Genomic DNA, 22,554 nt, shown 5'->3' on the forward strand with positions numbered 1-22,554 from the left:
TCCTTGCACAGTAACCCTGCACTGTGGGGCACAGGCCATTCTAGGTTCTTTCAGCTACAGCCCTGAGCCTGGCTGCCATCTGTCACCACACTGACGTGTGCCACACTAGAGTCACCTGCTTCCAGAGCTGCACGTGAATGAGACTGCTGGGGCTACAGAGCTCATAAACCAGGAGTGACGCTTCACAAATGAATAGACTGTGCAGTTCAACTTTTTTATTTTAATAAAATCAAGAATATGCACAGCACATGCAGTGCTAGCATCTAAACTAATACAATAAGCAATTCTAAACCTACAGTGACTTGAAGTTCAATTTTCACATTCAGCAAGTTTAAATCCATTCTTGCATATTGGTTTGAATCCTTGTATCTGAACTGAAAATATTGCTGGCTGATAAAACTTGCTAAAATGCACAAGTCACTGATTATGCCAATACAACAAAGATAACCACATGTTTGAGGATTGCAATGTGCCAGACATTCACTGAAAAAAAAAAAAACACACAACTAAACAAAACTCACGCAACAAACATCTGAGAATCTGGACACTTCACATCAGTGTTTAGAAGTGTTTCATAAATATCTTAAGACAAGTGTATCAAAACCTTGGCATGTTTAATTTTAAGTTGCCAATTTTTTGTTTTACTATCAGAAAGTTATGGCTATACTGCCAATGCCGGGTCTGCTTAATTTGACTTAAGAGTTTAATATGACTTAAACATTAAAAGCTCACACTACCCCGAAATATATAATTTCACGCATACGGTGACATTCAACATTCAAGTGCCAGTGTTTTTGTACTGTCTTTTGGTCAAGTTTCTTTAAACTTTCAAAGAATCACTTTTAGGCTTACAAAAATAAATATTTGTCAAAAATGTTCAATAAATATTACACAAAACTAGCAGCAAAAAGTATCTAGAAATCTGTCGTGTGCAAATAGTTTTCTTCCCAGCTATCATTCCCATGGTCCCAAATAAGTTTTAGAATCTATTTCCTTCTCCTTAAACAAGCTGCGTTCAATCTCCAAGAGACAAAATAAGATTGGAAGTTAAGGACACGCACACAAGACATATATAAAATTCTCTGAATGTGCAATAAAAGAAGTATTTTGTAAAAAGTTATGGGCAAAATGTACAAGGGCCTAAACCTAGACTTGAAATAGCACCATAACAAATGACCTCAATACTGTCAAGTGCACCTACTTAATAAAAGTTTTAGAACAAGGCACAATACACTTGAAAAAATCTATTGCACTTTAGGAGATTTTTGCCATTTTCCTATGCCACTGTAGATTAGTTGTTAAATGCTCTGGCCGCGAAGTTAGCACAGAAATTCCAAGTGGCAGAGGCATTTTTCTGGTGGACAATACTTATCTTTGGCCAGATTTAGCATAACAGACTATAAATACAATGGAAACCTATGCAACTAAAACTGACTAAAACTGCACTTTAATAGCAGAATTGAAACCTTGTGCAGTTTATGTACATTTCCAACCTCTGTGATCTCAGGTTTGTTTGTTACTCTTCTGGAGCCATTTTACAAAGTCTACAGTAAGCCAGTTTAACATCTCCACGCAGCTTGAACAGAGTAATGTGAATCTGCATTAAAATAAAGCCTGCTGCATAATTCTTCCTGTTCATACCCTCTTGACCAAAAAACATCAACACTAGCATGCGTTATTAGACCAAAAATTCAGTCAGGCCCTTAAGGAGGACCAATCACTGCCATGGTCAGCCATTCTACCATTTCAATTTCATATGGCAGGCATTTTTAAAAAGTCTAAATAGATGAATTCTCCTAAAAACTATTTCAAGTTATCAGACCTTTAAACGTTCCCTGTAATGTTCTGCCCACATTTGGCTAGCTCACATTAATGATCTGCCTAAATATTGAAAAAGGAATTGCTGTATTTACTTGCATTAACTTCAAAAACAGTGCTTTTAATGTATGCATGTATCCATACATCATCTCATCATGACTGGAATGGCTTATTAAAGGCTATCAGGTTCTAAGTACCTATCCAGGATAGAGTGAGCAAATCAGAACTTTAACTTAGTACAGTTTTGCCACATTAGAAACTAATTGCATTGATATGCTTCAAGATGTTTTATTTTTCAAATCTGCAGATACCAAAAGCCCTAATGCAGGCTACCGCATAAGTTTTTCTTTGTAATATTATGGATGAATCAGTGATTCCTGTTTAAGTTGTATCACACCTGTGTGCCAAGGTTTGATTTTAGCCCAAGTTCAGTAATTTTTATTTTGTCAAAACAATTGATATCTTGAGCATTACTGAGCCAACAGGACATCAAAATAAAAGTTGTCTAAAGTTAAAGGCACAGTACATTAACAAACAAATGATCCTCAGTCACAAAATTATAAATGCAGTTTTCTGGGTGGGGATGGGTGGGAGGGGAGTTAATCCTGACTACAGCAATAAGAGTCTTCAAAACCACCTTCGAGATAGGGCTACTTGTTCCTTTATTTCCATCTTGTGACCTTGAGCTCCCTTAAAAAAAATTTCAGTGGAGAATCACAGCTGGTAATGTACTGCGAGTTCTTGAAGCTACACAAGGTATAGTCTGGCTAAGTTACATGTGGTTTCCATATTAGCTTGTTTGGTGGGATATCTGCTGCAAGCAGATCAGTTGCCCCACCAGTCCACCCCCTGGGAGTTATAGTTTCCTCCATATCCATCACTGTTGTAGAAGCCTCCATAACCACCACCTATGAAAGGCAAGAGAAAGTGACGCTTAATTAACTCTAAAGATTTGCACCTTTACAACAAGAAAGCAATCCAGGTGTCTTGTCTATTAAAGAACCCCACCCAGCAGTACTGTCAAATGCACAACATTAAACTAACACTGGAAAGGCAGGTAGCGCCAATCCATCGGTCAGGTAACCTGCACTGGCCTAGATCCAAGCAGGATGCTGCCACTGCATGACAAACACCAGAGATGATCTCTTAATCAAACATTACATCCAGTTTCACCCCAGCAAGCATCTTAGGTGTACCCTGCCCATCCCCTCACCTCCAAAGCCTCTGCTGCCGCTCCCGCCGCTGCGGCTGCTGGTTGACCGGCTGCTGCTGGAGCTGCTGCTGCCGAAGCCGCTGCTCGTCCGGTAGTCCCTGGCTCCAAAGCCTCCGCTAAACCGACTGCTGCAGAGCGCAAGAGACAAACACTGGAGTCAAACAGGTGGCATTTTAAACACTGCATACATTGAGATTCACATACTCACTCTGGGTACCAACCACAGCAGGCCAACGCAGCCAGTGCTGAGGTGAGCACACTTCATATACATCCTAAGGCTACCTGGAAAGATTTCATTTTGTGAAATCTCTGCCTCCACAAGATTTCCAACCCTATCTCAGTGTTTAAGAGGTACATTTTTATGACTACCTCTCATGATGTACAAGGTATTTTACAAGCACACTGCTAGGAAAACAAAAATCTCACACCAAACCTTATGTGGTTGGATCATGTTAACTACATTAGGAGAAAGTGTTCTCTCATCCTACCCCTGTAAGCCAGTAAACAAACATTTGTATTACAGTGTTTTAGGTTTCCACAGCAAAAATGTTTTACAAGTGGCCTCACACCTGCATGGTTTTCTCTGTCAGGAGGCATTGCATTACCTTCTCCTAAACATCAAAACAACTGCTTCAGGTACATCTCTGGTACAGGGATTTCTGTGTTTTATAGCTGCTTTTTCAGTTCTAAAATATTTTTTTAGAACATCATTCTATCTCAGCTTTATCCAGCTGCTTGATTAAGAGGAAAAGAGGCCTTACATGTTTACTGTCTTTATGAATAGATCAACAAAACCGGACAGACACTTTGCACACACCAAGCTCAGCTTATACTGCACTTATCATCCTCTAACTGTATTTTCAGACAGAACAAGTCACAGAACTGGCTCTCAATGGACTGAACATATACCTCCAGCCAAAGCTGGGCCTCTTACCTCTTGGATCGCCCACGGCTGCCTCCTCCTTTGTGATGCTGTTCATAGGCCATGTTCTCCAGCCAAGAAGGTACTTCTTGCTTAGCCTCCACAAGGAGATCAAGCAAGTCCTTTGTAATATTTATGTTCCTCTCATTGAAGAATGAAGTGGCAAGACCTGAAGGAGATACTCAGTTTTAGCTACACACAATCCAAGTCCACCACAACACTTAACCCCATTCCACATTCCAGCTCCTTACAGCCAAGCCCGAGAACACTAGAAATTACTTAACAGAAAAAGCTGTTTGAGACCATTACTCCACCACAGCTAGTCACAAGATCATGTTTACTGACAGACACAGAAGGTATCAGGCTTACATGTAGTAAGAGAGCCTTTTGATGGCACTAAGAACATCACCCAATGGAGCTGGTAAGCTTTCCAGAGCAGCTGGACAGCAGAGACCAGCTTTTGGTCACAGAGGGCAGCTCACAGGCTTCCCTCAAGTACTTATTTGAAATGTATTGCTCAGCCAATACAACTGCACCTCTCAACTTATATGTGAAGTGCTGTCTGTGAAAACCCCAGGTTATACTTACCAAGGTTCCCTACACGGCCTGTACGACCAATACGATGTACGTACTCCTCAATGTCACTTGGCAAATCGAAGTTTATGACATGCTTTACATTTGAGATATCCAGTCCTCTTGCTGCTACCTAGTGGTTAAACAATTCAATCAAATCTTAGTAAGACTCCACAGGCCAAGAAATAGGCTCACATGCTCGAGTTTTACAGATTTCACTTACTGCTGTGGCAACAAGAATGGGGCTCTTGCCAGAGCGGAACTGATGCAGCGCTTCCTCTCTGTCCCTCTGGGAGCGATCTCCGTGGATACTCGTACAGGCATAGCCTTCGTGGTACAGGAAGTCCTCAAGAGCATCTGCCCCCTTTTTAGTTTCCACAAACACCAAAGTCAAGGAATCTTTGCCTAATAAAAATTAAAGCCCAGATTAGCAGAAGAAAAGCTGCACAAACAAATACAGGCTGCTCCATGACCTGGTAATAGGCAGCTTCAATTCTCTGCCCGTTTATTCCTTATCACTGGGGACCTCCCTCCCCATCTTTTATTAACAGAGATGTTTACATCAACTTGGTAACTGGCATTTAGCCAGTGCAATACTTCACTGCATGTCAAAATGCCCTTTCGCTCACCTAATCAATAGAAATTCTTATTGCTTGAGTCATTAGATTCGCCTATTCTGCATTTTACCTCATTTGCTTATCTGCAGTTGTTCTTTACCTGTGGCATTTAGCAGGTCAAGCAGGAACGATCGTTTGTCTGGCTCTTCCACCCATACTACTTTCTGTGTGATGTTCTCAGATGTAGAACCTACTCTGCCAACAGCCAGAAAGATGTATTCATCAAGGAAGTCACGAGCAAGCATCTAAAAGAGGAGAGAAAAATAAATCAATCAAATAATACCTTTTTCCCTCCTTCCAAAGATTAAATTTCTTTGGCCTTATGAGCTTTTCAAGTATTTAAACTCATTGTTAAGTACCTGGATTTCCTTGGGGAAAGTAGCACTGAACATCATGGTGTGACGAACCCCCTTTGGCGGCATAGTATCTTGTTCAACAATTCGGCGAATTTGAGGTTCAAACCCCATATCAAGCATTCTGTCAGCTTCATCAAGGACTAGGTACCTAAAGAGCAGTAAAAAACCATCTTCAGAACATTTTTCTCTAAGCTGTGCTCTGGTGTCTGCACTGGATTTCAAGTTTTCAACTGCATGTTCAGACAGTCCAAAAGCTACAATCTGAGGTACTTATCTGTATCCCACTTTAAGTGATTTGTAGATGGGCAAGGAACACTTTACTTACTTGCAGAAATCCAGTCCAATCTTTCCCCTCTCCATCATATCAACCAGTCGTCCTGGAGTTGCTACAAGCAAGTGACATCCACGTTCTAAGTCACGGATCTGCTGGCCAATGTCTGCACCACCATACACAACACAGGGGCGAACTCTGGAGCGGTATGCAAACTGTAAAACAAAGTAAGTTAGCACCAAGAAAAATTCTACTTGAACTATGTTATAATAATAAACTGGTAGATATACCTTTCTGGCTTCCTCATAGATCTGCACAGCCAATTCTCTAGTGGGAGCCAAGACCAGTGAGATTGGATATTGCTTACGGCGCCCATACCTCCCATTCTCCTGAAGAAGAAAAAAACCTTGGCATGAGCACCCAAAATGCAAAGGGAAAAGAAAAAAGTAACTATAGAATATACAGAAGCTATATATTAGAAGCTATATATATGTAATACTACAGAAGCTACTGCAGGCAATATTTGAGACAGGTCACCAAGCTGAGATGACAAAGCATGCTTGAGAGCTAATTTCAGCATTGTCTCTGAAGACAGCCCCATTACAGTGCCCAAGGTTCAGCTGCAGGTTCCTATGGACACAGCTGCACATTCCTGGTCTCTACAACAAGCACTGGAATCTCAAACTTCAGCAGCAGAGAAGTAACAGCCACAGAACCAGTTAGTTCCTATTCTGAAATTACTAACACAGATGTGTGACCAAGTTGTTTTTTGTAGCAAGGGAAGTGTCTTTTAGGCTTATGCAACAACAAAACCACTCATTAAAAAAAAACTGGACAGTTATGCACACAACTCTTCAGCAGGAAAAGAAGTAACCCACAGCCCGGAATTTTTAAGGGAAACATCTGAAGTCTTCTTGAAGTTGAGACGCTTGCCCATCATACCCAAAATGATGACAACATTTAAGACCAGTTGCTGTGTTCAGCAGCACACATCAGCTCATGTGGGGAGGGAAAAAAACCCAAACCTATGGCATTGGGCATCGCTTTTCCAGGGCTGGGTATTTGAATACTTGCCTTCATTGCTCTCAAGGCATCACCAGGGCCATCTGCATATATCTGGCTCAGTATTGGTAGAAGAAATGCAGCTGTTTTCCCAGACCCTAGTAGAATACAAGCCAGAATTATTAAGAGTTACTATCAACTACAGCACTAATCCTTATCAGCAACACATTCCCAGTAACACCTGCATTGGAATATGGCTACTATTTGTGGCACTGGAGTACCCTCAGCACCCCAAAACCCTGAAGCCAATGTGGTTTAAGACATGAACACATCTCAGGACAAACAAAGTAAATCTAGGCAAGTTACATCTAAAGCAGAGGCAAGACTAAAGCTAATTAGCTTCCAACACACAAGTATTTCAGTACACTCTGCACAGGAGGCTCTACCTCTTCCCTGCAGTAATAAAAATACCCCACTTCTACTGAGACTAAGCAGCCAAGAGTTATTAACTTACCTGTCTGAGCACAGGCCATTAAGTCTCTCTTTTCTTTAATAATAGGTATTGCATGTTTCTGGACTGGAGTAGGACGGGTGTAGCGTGTGAGTTCAATGTTTCCCATTATAATTTCTCCCATGTCAACATCACTGAACTGTAAGATATTTAAAAGGAATAAGATCAGAATCTTTCCTTCCAACCACCATGAAGCACAACATTCAGTTTAACAAGTAATTTATAAGGTAGTTCTTGTTTCATACAGAAACAGTTCTTGTTTCTTCATACAGAACTTGCCTAAAAACTTTACAGTCACACAGATACTTAGTCCAGCTTTCTAATCCATTCTTAAAAAGCCAGCCAAGCCTGAAGTGCAGACTGCACTTAGCACACACACTGTGCTTAGCTTAACACTGCCTATGCCTTAGCAGCTGCTCCCAACTCAGCACCTTCAAAGCACTTCCACTTCTTCACAGGTTCACTGTTTAAGGACAAGTTACAGTTAAGAGGTAAGCTAGGAGCATTACACAATTTCTTCCCCATCTGAGTTCATCATATGCAATCGTCTTCTGTTAAACAGCTTAGCTGTACATCAAGACATCAATTTACCCATGCAAAATAGTCACTATTAAAATATATTAGCAAAACAGACTTTTCAAAAACCTTACACTTTCAATATGTGGAGGACAGTTGCTGCCTGTTGCTTCAACAGGAATATCATCATATTTCTCAAAGTTAATGCCAGTATTGCTTCCTGAAAAAAGTTCCCTAAAAACAGAAGAGGAGAATATTTTTATTTGCTGGAATTAATCCAAATGACCCTCTCCCACGAATCAGTACTATTCCATGACTTACTGTTCCAGACGTTCACTTGGGGGGAGAGGCTTTGACCAGTCGTCCTCATCTGATTTGTCACACCAGCGGCTGTTCCCACCACGGTCAAATCTGCCGAAGCCACTCCGGTCATAGTCCCCTCCTCTGCCACGCTCTTCATATCTAAACACAACACAAGAATCAGACCACCCTTCCCAGGCAACAGGGGGTACTGACATGCAGAATCAAAGCTGTAACAATGCAGCAGTGTATGCTCTGTGTATTACATACATAACTGTGGAACAATTTGAAATCATCAGGTTATCTACACTTGCTTCTTGACCTAAGAACAGAAATTAGTCCTGGCCATCATACCAGGTCACATTTTTCTGTGTCAGACAAGAGAGTTTGCCTTGATTTCAGTGCTCAGTTTAGCCTAGCACAGTGAACTTCCTATCACCAGTTTTATTTGATTAAGCATAAAAAATGTAAACAGCCATCTGCCAGTGGAAGCCAAGTTGCTCAGTCTTTTCCATTTCTTTGTAGGGAGCTCTGTTTAAACCTCCTAAGCAGCCTTATTTTTTATTCCCCCCCACCCTTTCCTCTGACTTGTTCTAACACAGGTCTCCCATGTTCAGACAAAACCCTCCAGGTGCTGCAATTTGTTCCTTTATTCCCCCACCGCACACGTGATCGAATACCTCCTTTATGTCATATAATTATTTCATAAAGAGGGAGCTCACCTGTATTACTGACTTGGAAAGAAGGTGGAAGAAGTCCTTACCTCAACTGTTTAGTTTTTGGCCTGGTAAATCATGTTTGAGAAAAGTCTGGATACAGGACTAGGTCAGCTTTACTAAGTAGTCGGTAAAGGTCACTCTCACCACACTTGTGCATACAACGCATGATGTGTGTAAGACTGATCAAGTAAGGCAGAGAACCTGCAAGAGTCTCACCCAGTTTTATTAACTACACTTTTTAAACAAGAAAAAAAATATTGAAATAAAAAAAAAAAATCCATACTGACATACTGTGTGTGCTCCCAACAGCTCTTCACGGTTCTCCTGGAAGTAGCCACCCACCTAACACTTTTCTGGTGGATGTTGAAGTCAGCCAGTCACTACAGCTGCAGTGAGTGGCTGGTGGCAAACTACGGGGCACATTTTTCAACACATGCAAGTTGCCCATCCTCGACTTCACCTAGCTTTAAAGGCAAGGTTCTCTCCCTCTCTCCTCCCACCTCATGTTGTTCATACCTGGAACTCTAATTTTAACATCAAGATTACAGGTGCAGTGCTAGAGCTGAGGCAGACTTCACGTGCACCACCCAGACAAATAAGTACTTGCCTCCCTCCTCTGGATCCAGTTCCACGGTCAAAGAAGCTGGATTTGGCGTCGCGGTCCGAGCGCGCACCGAAGCTGCTGTAGGCATCCTTGTCTCGTCTGGAGCTCCAGCCACCGCTATCGAAACCTAGCGGAGAAAGGGGTTTCAGCCATACATCGCACAAGCCAGGCTTCTACAGGAAAAAAACACTTCTGTCCAGGAAGTCTTCACTGAAAAGTCTACGGGACTGAATTCCTTCATGAATGGAAGATGCATGCAATTAAGACTTGCTGAACAAGGGACTGAGCATTTCTCACCACTCATCAGAACTGAAGTTTTTCCCTGCATGTACAAGCATGTTTGTTTTTTAAAAAAAACATGCACTTGCCTTAGTACAAGTATTTCTATTGCCTAGCCTGGAAAGTGGGAAACAGAAGAAACTTTGAGATGCTAAGTCTTGCCAAGCCTCATCTATGTCATCTCTCCAATACAAATCCATGACTACACATTTAATTTTTAGAGGTTAACAAGGCCTCTCGAGATCAAGAAATGGTATCAGAAATCCAAACAAAGGTTACGATGTTTTATCATACTGCAAGTACACAATGCAATGTGATCTGCACAGACTAAAAGTAACAGCACCATACACAAAGAAGGTACAGGAGCTCTTCACAACAAATTAACCACACTGAGTTTTTTCAACAGCCTACAACAGGTACCTGCTTACATATGTTAAAAAAATCACAAAAAAATAAAAAGTACCTCAGCTTGCCAATACCAGAGTAAAACATCTCACTTTCATTCTGCTACCAGGACTTCTGAGGTAACAGAAATGTGAAGCTTTAAACTCTGCTCTGGTATTGAACTAAGAAATTATGAATTCTCTTTCAGAGCTCCAGCCTCCCCAAGTCTGTGTAACGTTTTCAATCTCAGATATGGGATTCCAGCAGAGAGTAAATTAAATAACAGAACAGATAACCAAGTAGTGGTCACTCTTGTGAGCATGCTTTGCCAGCTCCACAGCACAAAACCAGTCCAGACCTATTCAGGAGACAATAAAAGCAGCCACATGAGTTGGTTTGAGAACAAACTCATTCCAAAGAAAGAGGCTGTTCTAGGCCCTGTCTCTCTGAAAAGGCTTTGCAACCAGAATTACCCTACATTTTTGGATGTTCTCTAAAGAGTGCCATTCACCTCACCTCTGATATTTAAGAAATTCTAGTACCCAGCATCCAGAAATGTACTGGTCACAAGGGAACTTTAAAAAACTACCGTGGTAACTGTAACTCTTTTGCCTAGATAACTGAAACAGTCAACAAAAATAATCCACCCATGGAGTTTTTTATCACACAAGATCATGGAAAGCACTTCAAGACCTCCAAACTGCTTTAAGAAACAACATTAGTCCTTAAAGATACTAGCTTCCAGAAAGTTATTTCGGCTTGTTTGAAAGATAGCTAAATAGAGATTTTATTATGAGTAACTTCCAGGCCACACCACAACTATTGGGACATGTCATCCTACCAAGAGATCTAACAGCAGCAGTAATGACAGAGCCATTTTCAGGGATACAGATGTAGTTTGTCAAACATGAAAAAACTGAGCTGACACTACACTTAAGATCTTCTACCAAGCCAAGAGAAGCAAAAATAAGAGTCTAAATTTTATACTCCAAATAACCTACAAAGCAACTTCATTCACCCAGCTCATTACAGCACTCGTCTCTGAAGCTGGCACCCTACCATAATTTTAAGGTAGAACAGCAACTTCTACACCAAAGACAGGTGTACACATCCTGCTTCATCAATTCACCTTTCAGACTGGCATTCCATTCCTACTCTATATTTGGATCAGCACAGAACACAAGTCCAGGCCATATAAGTCAACTCTAAGTAAATGACAGGCATAATAGTCAGAATTTCAGATGTCAAATGGCAAATTAAAAACAGAAGTAAATGCCCTGAGAAAACCTGTAACAGACCAGAAATCAACTTCTCTAAAATTAAGAGAATTATTACAATGCTATGCAAAGACTACTAGGAAATTCCTTAAAATATCCAAGCTTTTGGTCTTTTTCTAAGTAAAAACCTGCAGATTTCATCCAGCATGTCTTCCTCACTGCAGGGATAAGAATTCTCGCAAGTTAATCAACTTCCAGAGCAGTTCTGTACTCCTTACACCTATGAACATCATAACAGCTGTTGATGGATCTCCCTCAACCAGCATTTGAATTCACATTTTGTAACACTCCTAACACAAATCACTGCCAGTTCATTTGAAAACCTTCCACATGCAGCAGCAATAATAATTTTTTTTAAAGATGGGAGAAATATAATCACAGATTCCTTTAGGGTGGATAAGGCTTTTAAGGTGAGTTCTTAACATTTACTTTTTGATCTACTATAGATTAGATTACAGTTTAAATATCCAGAAGCTGCTTCTAGGAAGTTTAAGAAGAAACTTACATGACAACAAGCTTTAGTATTACCAAGTTGGCCTCATCGAACGAGGCACTTTCAGCCAGGCAGCCCTGAGCTCCCACAGCTGAGAAATAGAACTGCCATTAAGTAACTTAAGGGTATTATTTTTATGCAGGCTGTTATTTCCTGCAGTTCTATACTGCCCTGCTCTCCATTTATAAAGTCCACAGATTACTATTAGGGGGACAGATCTGCAGGTTAATGGAAGATGTTTTTTTCCAGTCAGGTTACTACTCTTGTAAGGCTGCATCAAGAGTTTATTGTGTGGTTAAACACTACCATGCAAGGTTGCTTCCTTACGTCTGAGCTTTGAAAAATCTGTCACTAAAAATTGTAAAGAGCAGCCAAAATTCAAAACAGTTTCAAAGCAGCCAAAGAAATCACTGAGTTATATCAACGGAAGTAAACATCACTTTAACAGAAGTAGAACAGTTTAACAACTGTAGAACAGACTTCATATCATACTACAAGAAGCTCAGTTTTTTAAGCCCAAACTCTTGTTGCTTCCAACAGGGTCCTGAACTGGAACTTTTCCATTCAGCAATTATGAACCTTGTCATAGAGAACCAGGAAGAGGCCAGTAGTTCAGCACTCAGCCAGGTTTAAAGGCAATTTTTGAATATTAGGTTTACCAAGGAAAGTTGGCAGCTGAAGTTCTATTAACTAAACAAGCCACATATCAGATTATGGTCTCATGACCTATTTACCTTTTAGCAAGGTAAACTTTAAGTCTCCAGAAAAGCCTCATGTAATCACACCCACACTGGCACATCTGAACTCTGGTCTTGCACACAAGAAAGTACAATGCCAGTCCTACACATAATAGGTCATGACAGAACTCAAGGTTACTGCATCTTTCACCCACAAAACTTGGGTACTACACATCACATAAGAAGAAATCTATGAACAGCAAATGTTCACAACCACCTTAAAGCTGTTTCCTGCTTTTGAGAATTCTGCACATTCCTCAGATTTGGCATGTCAGTTTCTTGCAAAACTGCTCATATTTGAGAGGTACAGAGGGACTGGGAACAAGAGCACTGAACTGGCTGCTAACCAGTCTCTCTCCTCCTAAAACATTCAGCTCTGGTAACACACTGGTCATCATTTGGTGCTTCAGGCCATACTTCTTTTACATTAAAAAAACAAACAAAAAACCCCAACAACAAAATACAAATAAACAAAACAAATCAAACAAACAAACACAAAAAACCCACCTTGAACACCCAGAAAACCCACTAGCTTGGACACATATGAAGGCAAAACAAAAACAGATCGATCTTTCTTCAAATGGCTTAAGACTAGAACAGAGCATTCTTCACCTAGTCAGATTTAAAGTGACATAGCTCCAGAAGCAATGTGAGACATTATCATTTAAGTATTGTCCTCCCACCCATTCATAATGGAAGCCATCCTCTTGCAGTATTGAAAAGAATATCTGAAAGTTTACTGCTTTAGAAATAGATGAGATTCAAGTCCTCCCATGCCACAAAACCTCAATTCTTTACATTGTAGCACCACATGAAGTGTTTTAGCTACTGCATTCTGGTATATTTCAATACGTTAGAGGGAATGTTTCTCTCATATCCACCCAAGTCAGCAAACACAACACGTGCTGCAGCACCTGCCCCCTTGGGATCTTACACAAAAAGGTCATTATTTACTTAAGTATTCCAAGAAACTTTTCTGTATCATGTTCTGTTTAGAGATCCAAATGGAAAATGGAAGGGACATTTCTTAGTATAAACCCCTGTGTAAACACGTGACCAAAATAGGTCATGTACTTCATGTTTGTTTCACCAACAGCCTGCACTTCCTTCTGCAAGTAATCCCAGGGGTTTCCATAAAAACTGCAGGAAACTGAATGAGGACATCTCTTTGTGTAAAATACACATTTACAGAGTGAAACTGGGCCATTTGTTCATATTAAGCAACTGATTGTTCCAAGTTCCACAACACAGTCACACTAGAAGATAAACTAGTACCCACAAAATCCATGCAACACTCAAGATTACACGGCAAATTGAGAGATTTAACCTTACTTCATTTACAGCTAATTGTTACACAGACACAGAAAGTATTTCTTCAATTAGATACTGAACTTCAGCTTAGGATGTAAGTGGGTCAAGGGATCTAGAAAAGCTCACTAAAAGCAGAAGATAAATTTGCCATGCTTTACACACAACAGTCGAGCAGACTGTGTAATTGCCTTCAGGAGCACTGACAGAGCCTCTGCAGGCTGCTCCTAGAGATGCAAGAACCAGTTAAGTGCTGCCACTGTGTTTCTGATACATACCCTGTTTTGAAGCTTCCCTGTTCCGCAAATGAGGAGGAATGTATCGGCCTTCTAAAGGACAAAAGAAAGGCAGTGTTACAGGCCCGTGGTGTCAGCACATCTTGTCAACAACAGTTTCTGCTTAGTAAAAACATATGCCTTTAAGGCTTCTTGCAGCATTTTAAACAAGAATCTTTTAATACAGCACTTGCTGGCATGCTCTCCATTAAGTCTATAGTTCATGCATACCCATTTAGGCAACTGGTTTAGGGCACAGATGTTTTGTGCTCCTCTGACTGAACCACACACCCATTTATGGGTGTTACAGTGTCTACAACAAAAGCCATCTTCCTAGAAGCCATTAAGGCTTAAGCTGGTGCCAGATACTTGAGCAGCTCAAGATATTTACGGTGACATTCCAGTACTGGCACTCAAAGTATTACTACCAGTATTTTTCCTTCCCCTTAAATTCACCCATCCCCATCCATTCAGCTCAGATCAAACCAGAAGCTACACTTAATTGCCTCTGAATAGCATTCCTCGTTTACAATCCAGAAACATCTGTCTGATAAAGCAACATGAATGAGAACATACCAGCCACAAGCTGAATGTGAATTCCTAGAAGATTCCCCCCTCTTAACATACTTAAGCCTTGCATATCATTATCAGCTTCCATCCAACTAATTGAGATCATTGAGAGTTAGCGTTCCTAATCTACCTGGACATTTTAAGAAGACAAATCACCACATTATTACAATCAGTGGCCTCAGATGAGAGACAACTGAAAATCTGGGACAGAACTGGAACACTAAGTTCTCTCAAGCTAATTAAGTGTTTCAGAAATGCACGCACATACTGTACTATTAGAAAATTAAGTGCTTCTATCTAAAACACACAGTGTTTTCAAAGCAAGCTTAACTGGCAACCTCCTATTTCCCCATCAGACTGTAAATTTTGGCTTTAAAAATTGCTTTTCACAGCTGCAAACCCCCAATTTCTAAAACTGTTTGTAAGCTTGAGAATTTGCATGTACTTACTGCTTGTAGAGCTTCCTTCACTCTGAGAGTCTGAGGAATTCAAGTCTAGACCAGAAAACTAGAAGAAATAAGACACGTATCAACATGTTTTACCATGAACATATGCTAAGATACAAAAAAACCTTCTCAGTTATCAGAAGCAAGCTACTGCAATTTTTTTTTATATATATATATATATATATATATGCCGCCAAATTAGGTTTCCTACTATTACTCAGGTTGTATCATCTTTAATGCTTTTATACTTGCCAATGAACACACACCCACATGGGCAGCAAGGCCAGCAGAGTATCTCACACCCACCAAACCGCTACCACGGACTTCTGCTTCACACTACACACTGGCCAAAGAGCCCTTTTCAATAGACTGACTTTCAGTGCACTCAAACACATTCGGATGTGGGTCAGTGACAATTCTTTTTGCTACATAAACTACAGCACAAGTAATGCCAATTCAGCTGGGCACTTTATTTGCAAAGACTGGAGATATTTTTACCTGCATTAACACTACTAAGACATGACAGTTTTCACGTCTGAAGCAACGACTGCTCACAAAACATTAGGAGATGTCAGTAGACATCTGCAGGGAACACAATTTTTTGGTTTGTTTTTCCAAAACGTTTATAGCCTCCAGTCTGAAAGTAAAGTTTTCCAAAAGACGTTCAGCTCATGCAGTGCTGGTGAGCTGCTCAGAAGTTTTAAGACAAACACAACATGGACACATTTCAGAAAGCAGTGGGAAACCGATAAAGCTTAAGAACCAACTTATTACGTTTGTCTGCCTGCATGGCAGGATTACAAACTTGTATCAGAAAAACAGGGAATGTTTAAATACAAATTAATTTTATGTTGTATATTGCACAGAAGTGTTTTCCAACAAATTAATCTAAAGCAAAGTCTCCAACGCACTGTCCTTTCTGGCGCTCAGCTGCGTGAGCTGCCGCCTTAAGTAGTTCAGTTCCTTAAGAATTCTCCCACGGCTGATCCCGTAACATCCTTCTTAAAGCTACCATTTAAAATGTCATCTTTCTAGTTGATCGAAGCATCAACGCGGGACTTAAGAATGGTTCTTATTTTTAACAGTAAACAAAAACAAAGGCTCTCTACTAGGTCAAGGCAACTCTCCACTATCAACAAGAAGCGATAGACGAATCTTCCCGCAGTAGATCCCCACGGCGGGGGCAACACTTCCCAAGCGCTGCCTCGGGCATCGGTGGCGCAGCCCCGGCGCCATCTCAGTGCGGCACTGCGGGCTGGATTCCCGGCGCAGCAGGAGCAGCTAATCCGGCTGCCGGCGCCCGTCACGTGTGGCGCGGGGGGGGAGCGGGGGAGAAGGGAGAGGGGAGGGAAGGACCGTCTCCATGACCTACTTCGCGGGAGCGGCCGAGGGCGAGCGCTGCCCGGCCACGGTCCCGCTGCAGCAGATGGGGCTCTTCCTGCCCCCGCCGCCTTCCCCGAGAGTTAGATAACCATCGATCTCACCCAGAGCGGGGAAGGGGGATGTAAGAATGAAAAGGAAGAAAGTAATAAAAAATGTTGCGGACCAACACGAGTCCAGGCCCAACTGCGTCACCGGGGCCCGGCAGCACCGGAGCTCGAACAAAGGCGGCCGCCAGCGCCGCCTCCCCGGGGAAGGGGCGTCACACAAAGCGCCGTGTCGTGTGTGTGTCCCCCCCTTCCCCCGCCCCACACAATGGCGGCAATTGACCGCCCCTTCATCCTCCTCCCCCCGCGTTGCAGTCCCCGCCGCGGCCGCCGGGGGCCGCTGCCGCTCCCGGCGCTCCCACACAAAGCGGGTCCGAGCGCGGCGCGGGGGCCACGGGGCCCGAGCGGGACCGGGGCCGGGCCGGGCGGCACCGGCGGCCCCGCACCCCCGCAACGCCGCCCCGGCCACGGGGACAACGCACCCCCGCGGGGGGGCCCCAGCGCAGCGCGGGGCGGCCGCACGGCGTTAACTGCGCAACGACCGAATGCGCCACAACAGGCCGCGTTTGGTGGGAAAGTGGGGGTTACCGCGGGGGGAACTGCGACAAGACCACCGGGAAGCGAGGAGCGGAGCCCAACGCGAAGCTTCCCGACCATCCCTGCCGCCCTCCCTGACCCAAGAACCTCCGCCGCGCACTTCCTCCGGGTAACGGAGCGGCCTTTCCGCTCCTCGTCCCTCACCTGCTGGTCTAGACTGAGGGCATTTTCCACCGCCACATGACTCATAACGAGAGATCGGTCTCGGGCTCGTCCCGCTCCGCCTCGAGAAATGGGGATCTGCTGGGCCGGGAGGTCGCTGCCGTGGGTGTCACTGGTTCCGCCACGAATCGCTGCCCTGACTGAGCCCCCCCCGCCGCGGGCCCGGCCTTTATATAGGCCCCGCCCCCCGCGCACTCGGCCGCGCGCGCTGACCTCAGCGCGCACGCGACCGTCCCCCCGCCCTCCCTTCCCGGAGCTGTCGCGAGAACTCCACGCAGCTCAGTGGCCGGTGAGGGAAGCGCTCCAAGATGTGTCGCGAGACTTTGGGGAGCCGGTCCCGCGCGGAGTCTCCGGCGTTACCGCGAGGTTTCCCCTCCCCCCGCTCCAGCCCGGCTCTTCTCGGGAGGAGAGCGGCGGCGAATTCTCGCGAGATCACGCTCCCCCCCTCAACACACCACTTGCGCCGCGTTGTCCTTTTGTTCGCCGCCCTCGCGAGAGCGCCCCGCGCGAGCGCGCGGCGAGACGCCTCTAGGAGGAGGCGGGCCCTGAGTCACGTGGGCGGGCGCCGCCGCCATCTTGTCGCTCCCCCCTCGGCGGGCAGTGGCGCAGCGCGTAATGGCGGCGCGGCGGGAGGAGGGGCTGCTGTGTCCCGAATACATCGGCCTCCTTGTCCCCAGTTCTGGCCCCTACACACCAACCTGCGGCTCTGCAGGCGTCAGACCGTACCCTGTGCTTACTACCCAGCGGCACGTGGCTGTGAGCCCCTCATCCTAGGATGGTGGGTTCCACTAGGCATTACACTGATGATATTCATCATCTCTTTCTCCAAGACCCTTAGCCATCAAACATACTGATATGCCAAAGGACTACCCTTATTTTCCATATAGTGTCAGTTCTGTCATCTATCTCGACACTCACATATAGTCCCACCTTGAATTCATCAGAACTTTGAGCCTGTAAGCATCGGTCAAATAGTAAGCACTAAACTGCCTGTCATTAGAAAATAGAGAAATAACCCCATTCCCTCCTATCACAGCCTGCTGACACAGAGAATAGTAAAGCTGCTTCCGTGAATCTGGGTCAGTAAAAGTACTGACAAACGTGCTTGGGGGTCGGGACACAGCCGGGGCTGTGAAGGAAAAGGACACGGGGTCTGACTGTTCTTGATCCACACACAGCATTTATTCCTCTGTTTCTCTCCTCCTCAGGCTCTTGCCTCTTCCAAGAAGAAAACCACAGGAAAGTGCATTCTCCAGGAGGATGATTCACCATGGGAGTTAAAAACAAGACAGAACTTTTCCACACTATTCATGCATTAAACAGCCCATCTTTGCCTAGGTTTTCCTTAAAATTTGAGCTCTAGAACCAGTCTTCCCATTGCAGAAATTGAGCCCCACGATTTTTACATCCCCAAACAAGTCCTTGAATGAGCAGCACATGCCCCTCAGAGACAAACTACTCAATTCTGTGATACTCTGGTCTTAAACATTAACCAGTCCTCTGCTTTCACCTTCCATAATACTTCTATAGCCAGCTACAGCTCCAGAGTTAAAGATTTATGCTTGTATTTCCTCCCCAGGTGTACCTATTTATATAATATAAAAGCTCACAGGTTTCTTCATTGAGGTTGCCTGACAGTTAAAAGTTTCTGTGTTTTTTAAGAAGATATTACTGGATGTAGGCCCAAATTTTGTTTTTTTGTAAAGTAACTTTCAAAGAATACTTTTTATTCCTTTTCTTCTTACAACTTTGCAGACAATTCTAAATTCTAAACAATTCAGCAGTTCCCTTCACATCCCTGCAAGGTCTGCAGTGTTTTACAAATAAGGGCATTGTTTGTGATAATTCATATGCACTAGAAAATTACATGAATTAATCTTTTGTGTGCAAGTTTTGGAAGTATCACAGCAATTTAAACCCTGATCCTGCAGTCAGGGAAGTCAGTTTTTGGGAAAGTCAGTTTTCCCTCCAAGTTGCCATCTGCACTAGGCAGTACTATTCTCAGTTTCACTTTTAATTCTCCCACAGCTGACTCAGATACATTCCCTGGAGGAAGCTGAGAAGCTCCTGAGCACTTGAGTCAAGACTAGAGTCTTGACAAGCCCTTCTCACTTTAAATTAAGCAACTTTTTGCCAATGGGCTCAACCAAAACTCCTCAAAACCTGACACTGCTGGGTGCTTGGACACTCAGTCCTTAAATCTCAGCAAATTCCTAAATCTGGTATTCCTTCACCTGCAGAGTCCCCTCAGGCAGGCAGTCTGAAAGGCAACACTGATAGCTCCAAAGCAGCCAGAAATGCAGCTTTGTGAGTCTCGAGGATGTTGCCTTGGGAAGCCAATATCACCCTCTGCCACCAAGCCACGTATGTGTGTTGTGAAGTCAGTGTGTTTATGGAGTTATATCTGACTTTCAGAGTGTTTTTACCCAATGCTGACAGACACTGACCTTGTGTACACGAGTTTCCTTATCCATTTTGAAACTATCAACAGGTCCTACGCTACTGACCATCTTAACAAGCAGATTTCTCATTGTACACAACTATGGACTCACTCCTAAGTATAGGAGGTATTTTATAAATGGTAAAGCAGCTCAGACATCCAGAGTGTGGTAAAAAATTAATCCTACCATGGACATAATTCTCAAGTTGCAGTAGTGAAGACTTGTTTCATGTTCTACACAGCTGCCTATGAGGCTAAGACCCCATACCACATTTTTGTGAGTCTTTCATACTTTAAGATAGCAAGGCAATCAAAATATAAATTTAACATTGTCCAACCACAAATTAGCAAAGGGATTTGGAAACAGTCTTTAGTCAACAGTGAATATCTCTCATTAATATCAGAGATCTGTATTTACCAGCATAATTTCCACATGCGCCGTCTGATCAGTTTCCAAATTTCTGTGGACATTTTTAGGCTTCAAAAGGCAGAATCTTAGTGTGCAGGGCAAAGCCACTGCACTGAACCCAAGGATTACTAAACTGTGCCTGGACAGCTTTTGACAGAATATTTACAGAATAACTCCTCTATGCTGCAACAGTTTGTTCTATCACTGCCTTTGCTGAGTACACCTCTATCCTCAGTCTTAGCACATAATGCCTTTAACTCATGTGAAGAATTAAAAGGCAATCTGATTAAGAGCTACTCTGTCCTTTGGCCAGTGTGCTGCCACCCAAGCCTTGCTGGTCCCCTTGTCTCTCCACACTCCCAGACTGGTAGGTAGAATGCACACAGTTGATTGGAGGGAGCTTAGTGAAGAGCAGATTTATGATGATTCTCTGAAGAGATGCCTAAAATTTGTTTTCCGACTTCAAAGAAATTCTCATCTTCTCCTGAAAAAAACCACAAAAGACTGTTTAGAGAAAGCAGAGACCCTTAGCTGAAAGGAGAGACAGAATTGGGAAGTTTTATAAGCTATGACTCTAGAGCAGGGATACACACAAAACATTTAGTCACTTCAAACATACACTAGTCCTTATCTGAGGCAGCACTCAAGGCCTCTCTCTCTCTTTTCTTTCTTTAGTGAAGTCCTATTTTTATTTTCTGTAATGATTTAGTGACACAATCAAGTAGTCAAAGGCTTCTGTGGGAACTGAGGAAATATAAGCATAGTTTTGTTCTTATTCTTGTTATGGGAGGATCAGACACAGGGGAAAAAGAGGCCATCAATGTGGACTCCGACTTTTAGGGGATGGAAGAGGGAATGTTTTTTGACTAAAATAACAAGGGTTGTTGTCCCGAATGAAAGAATGAATGGAGAGAATGTGGCAATTCTCTGAACATTGAAATTTTCTGAGTTGGGCTCTATTTTTTCATATCTTTAGATTCCTTGCTAGCTTGGATTTTAAAAACCTTAATCATTTTTGTTTCTCTGGATTCAGATTTCTCTATCATCCCCACTGGACTCCAAATTATATTGCCTCCTTCTTTCACTCTCCAAGTTTATGCACTGCTTTGTCTTCCCAAATGCTGTTTTCCAAGTTCCAATTAGATTAAGGGCTTGTCTGCACAGGAAAGTTACACTACTATTAATTTGCAGTTTGCTTTAAAGAAATTATGTTAAACCTGGGCAGAAGGCCATGTGGACTCCCTGGTATTCCTCTGCTGGAATACAAATGGCTTATTTCAGGTTAGAGCAGGTCAATTAGGAACAGGAAGAACTTGCAAAGCAGTACGTTTTCCTACATCAGAACAAGGTGTCCAGCAGCTCCTTCTGCAGATTGTAACCTCCAAATGGGAAGAAAGGCTGGGGGCATGGTCTTGACCTGTGCAGGAGCGACAATCTGCTGGACAGAGGTAGCACAACACCAGGTGACTGCTGCTGTCACTGCCCTGGCTCGGGCTGTGGAGCAGCTCTTGCCCACTGCAGCCTTTTTCTACCAGGACAGACCAACCCACAGCACTCACAGGACAGAAGTAGGGACTGCTGCCTCTGTGCAAGGTATTTGCTTCTACTCTGTTCATGTAGGTATTAAAAACTGAGTCCTTTGCCAAAAAAAATTACACTATAATGTTGTTCAGTACATCAAAGTCATGAGTATCCATCTACTGCCCCTCTTTAAATGAATGCCTGGAGTTAACTATTGGTTTATAAGTAGGTTGTAATTTTATGAGTGTGCCTTTCTCTTGTAGGCAAGCCCAAAGAAGAGAAGATGAAGACAAAAGAAGAGAGACATTGCAGCAAGAAGAAAGGAAAGAGGCACGTCAGTAAATCTTGGATTCACATTCTCATTGTGAACTGGTTTGAACTAGTAAGCTTGTAATTGCCTAAATCAAAATAGGCACCTAGTCAAGATGGCTCCTTCATTAATCAGCATCAGTTATACTTTGAAGGAGGCACTAATGTTTCTCATTTTGATTTCTGTAAGGCTGTTCTAACTACCATTTCTAAATACGAAGAGTAACTTTTATGTTATGTAACATAAATGTAACATTAGAGTCTTCTTTGGAAGCCCTTCAGAGTGTCACTGATCAAATACCACTTGCCAGCGCTGTCCCCTCTGGTGTGCAGGGGTTTGACTTCAGCTGCCAGCTGTGAGCACCTGGCAAGGCCTGAACTTTGCAGATAATGGTTGTGCAATGTGGTGGAGCTGCCAGGAGTGCTTGGATTAAGAGAGTGGCCTCAGCCACCTGAGGAATGCCCCTTATTAAGTGAGAGGGTGACTCTGACAGCTCA

General features: G+C 43.1%; 1 protein-coding gene and 2 long non-coding RNA genes across 3 annotated transcripts; 2 read left to right on the plus strand and 1 right to left on the minus strand.

Moving 5' to 3' along the window:
- Positions 1–200: 200 nt before the first annotated feature.
- Positions 201–17,528, minus strand: DDX3X (DEAD-box helicase 3 X-linked). The gene is made up of 17 exons (XM_086879705.1): positions 17,360–17,528; positions 15,195–15,252; positions 14,179–14,229; positions 9,426–9,549; positions 8,121–8,261; positions 7,934–8,033; positions 7,287–7,422; positions 6,845–6,930; positions 6,061–6,159; positions 5,825–5,985; positions 5,503–5,647; positions 5,244–5,388; positions 4,750–4,931; positions 4,542–4,659; positions 3,966–4,122; positions 3,032–3,159; positions 201–2,726 (listed from the first exon to the last, which is right to left on the minus strand). The coding sequence occupies exons 1-17, from the start codon at positions 17,402–17,404 to the stop codon at positions 2,644–2,646; spliced, it is 1,959 nt and encodes a 652-aa protein (XP_086735831.1). The 5' UTR covers positions 17,405–17,528; the 3' UTR covers positions 201–2,643.
- A 427-nt stretch (positions 17,529–17,955) lies between these two features.
- Positions 17,956–20,520, plus strand: LOC111926942 (uncharacterized). Its single transcript, XR_015284064.1, has 3 exons — positions 17,956–18,333; positions 18,414–18,456; positions 18,586–20,520. It is a non-coding gene; the product is annotated as an uncharacterized LOC111926942 (long non-coding RNA).
- A 1,211-nt stretch (positions 20,521–21,731) lies between these two features.
- LOC111926950 (uncharacterized) lies at positions 21,732–22,334 on the plus strand. The gene is made up of 2 exons (XR_002863298.2): positions 21,732–21,819; positions 22,011–22,334. It is a non-coding gene; the product is annotated as an uncharacterized LOC111926950 (long non-coding RNA).
- Positions 22,335–22,554: the final 220 nt, after the last annotated feature.

This window comes from Cyanistes caeruleus, chromosome 3 (assembly GCF_971803275.1).
Source record: "Cyanistes caeruleus chromosome 3, bCyaCae1.hap1.1, whole genome shotgun sequence".
Classification (NCBI taxonomy): Eukaryota; Metazoa; Chordata; class Aves; order Passeriformes; family Paridae; genus Cyanistes; species Cyanistes caeruleus.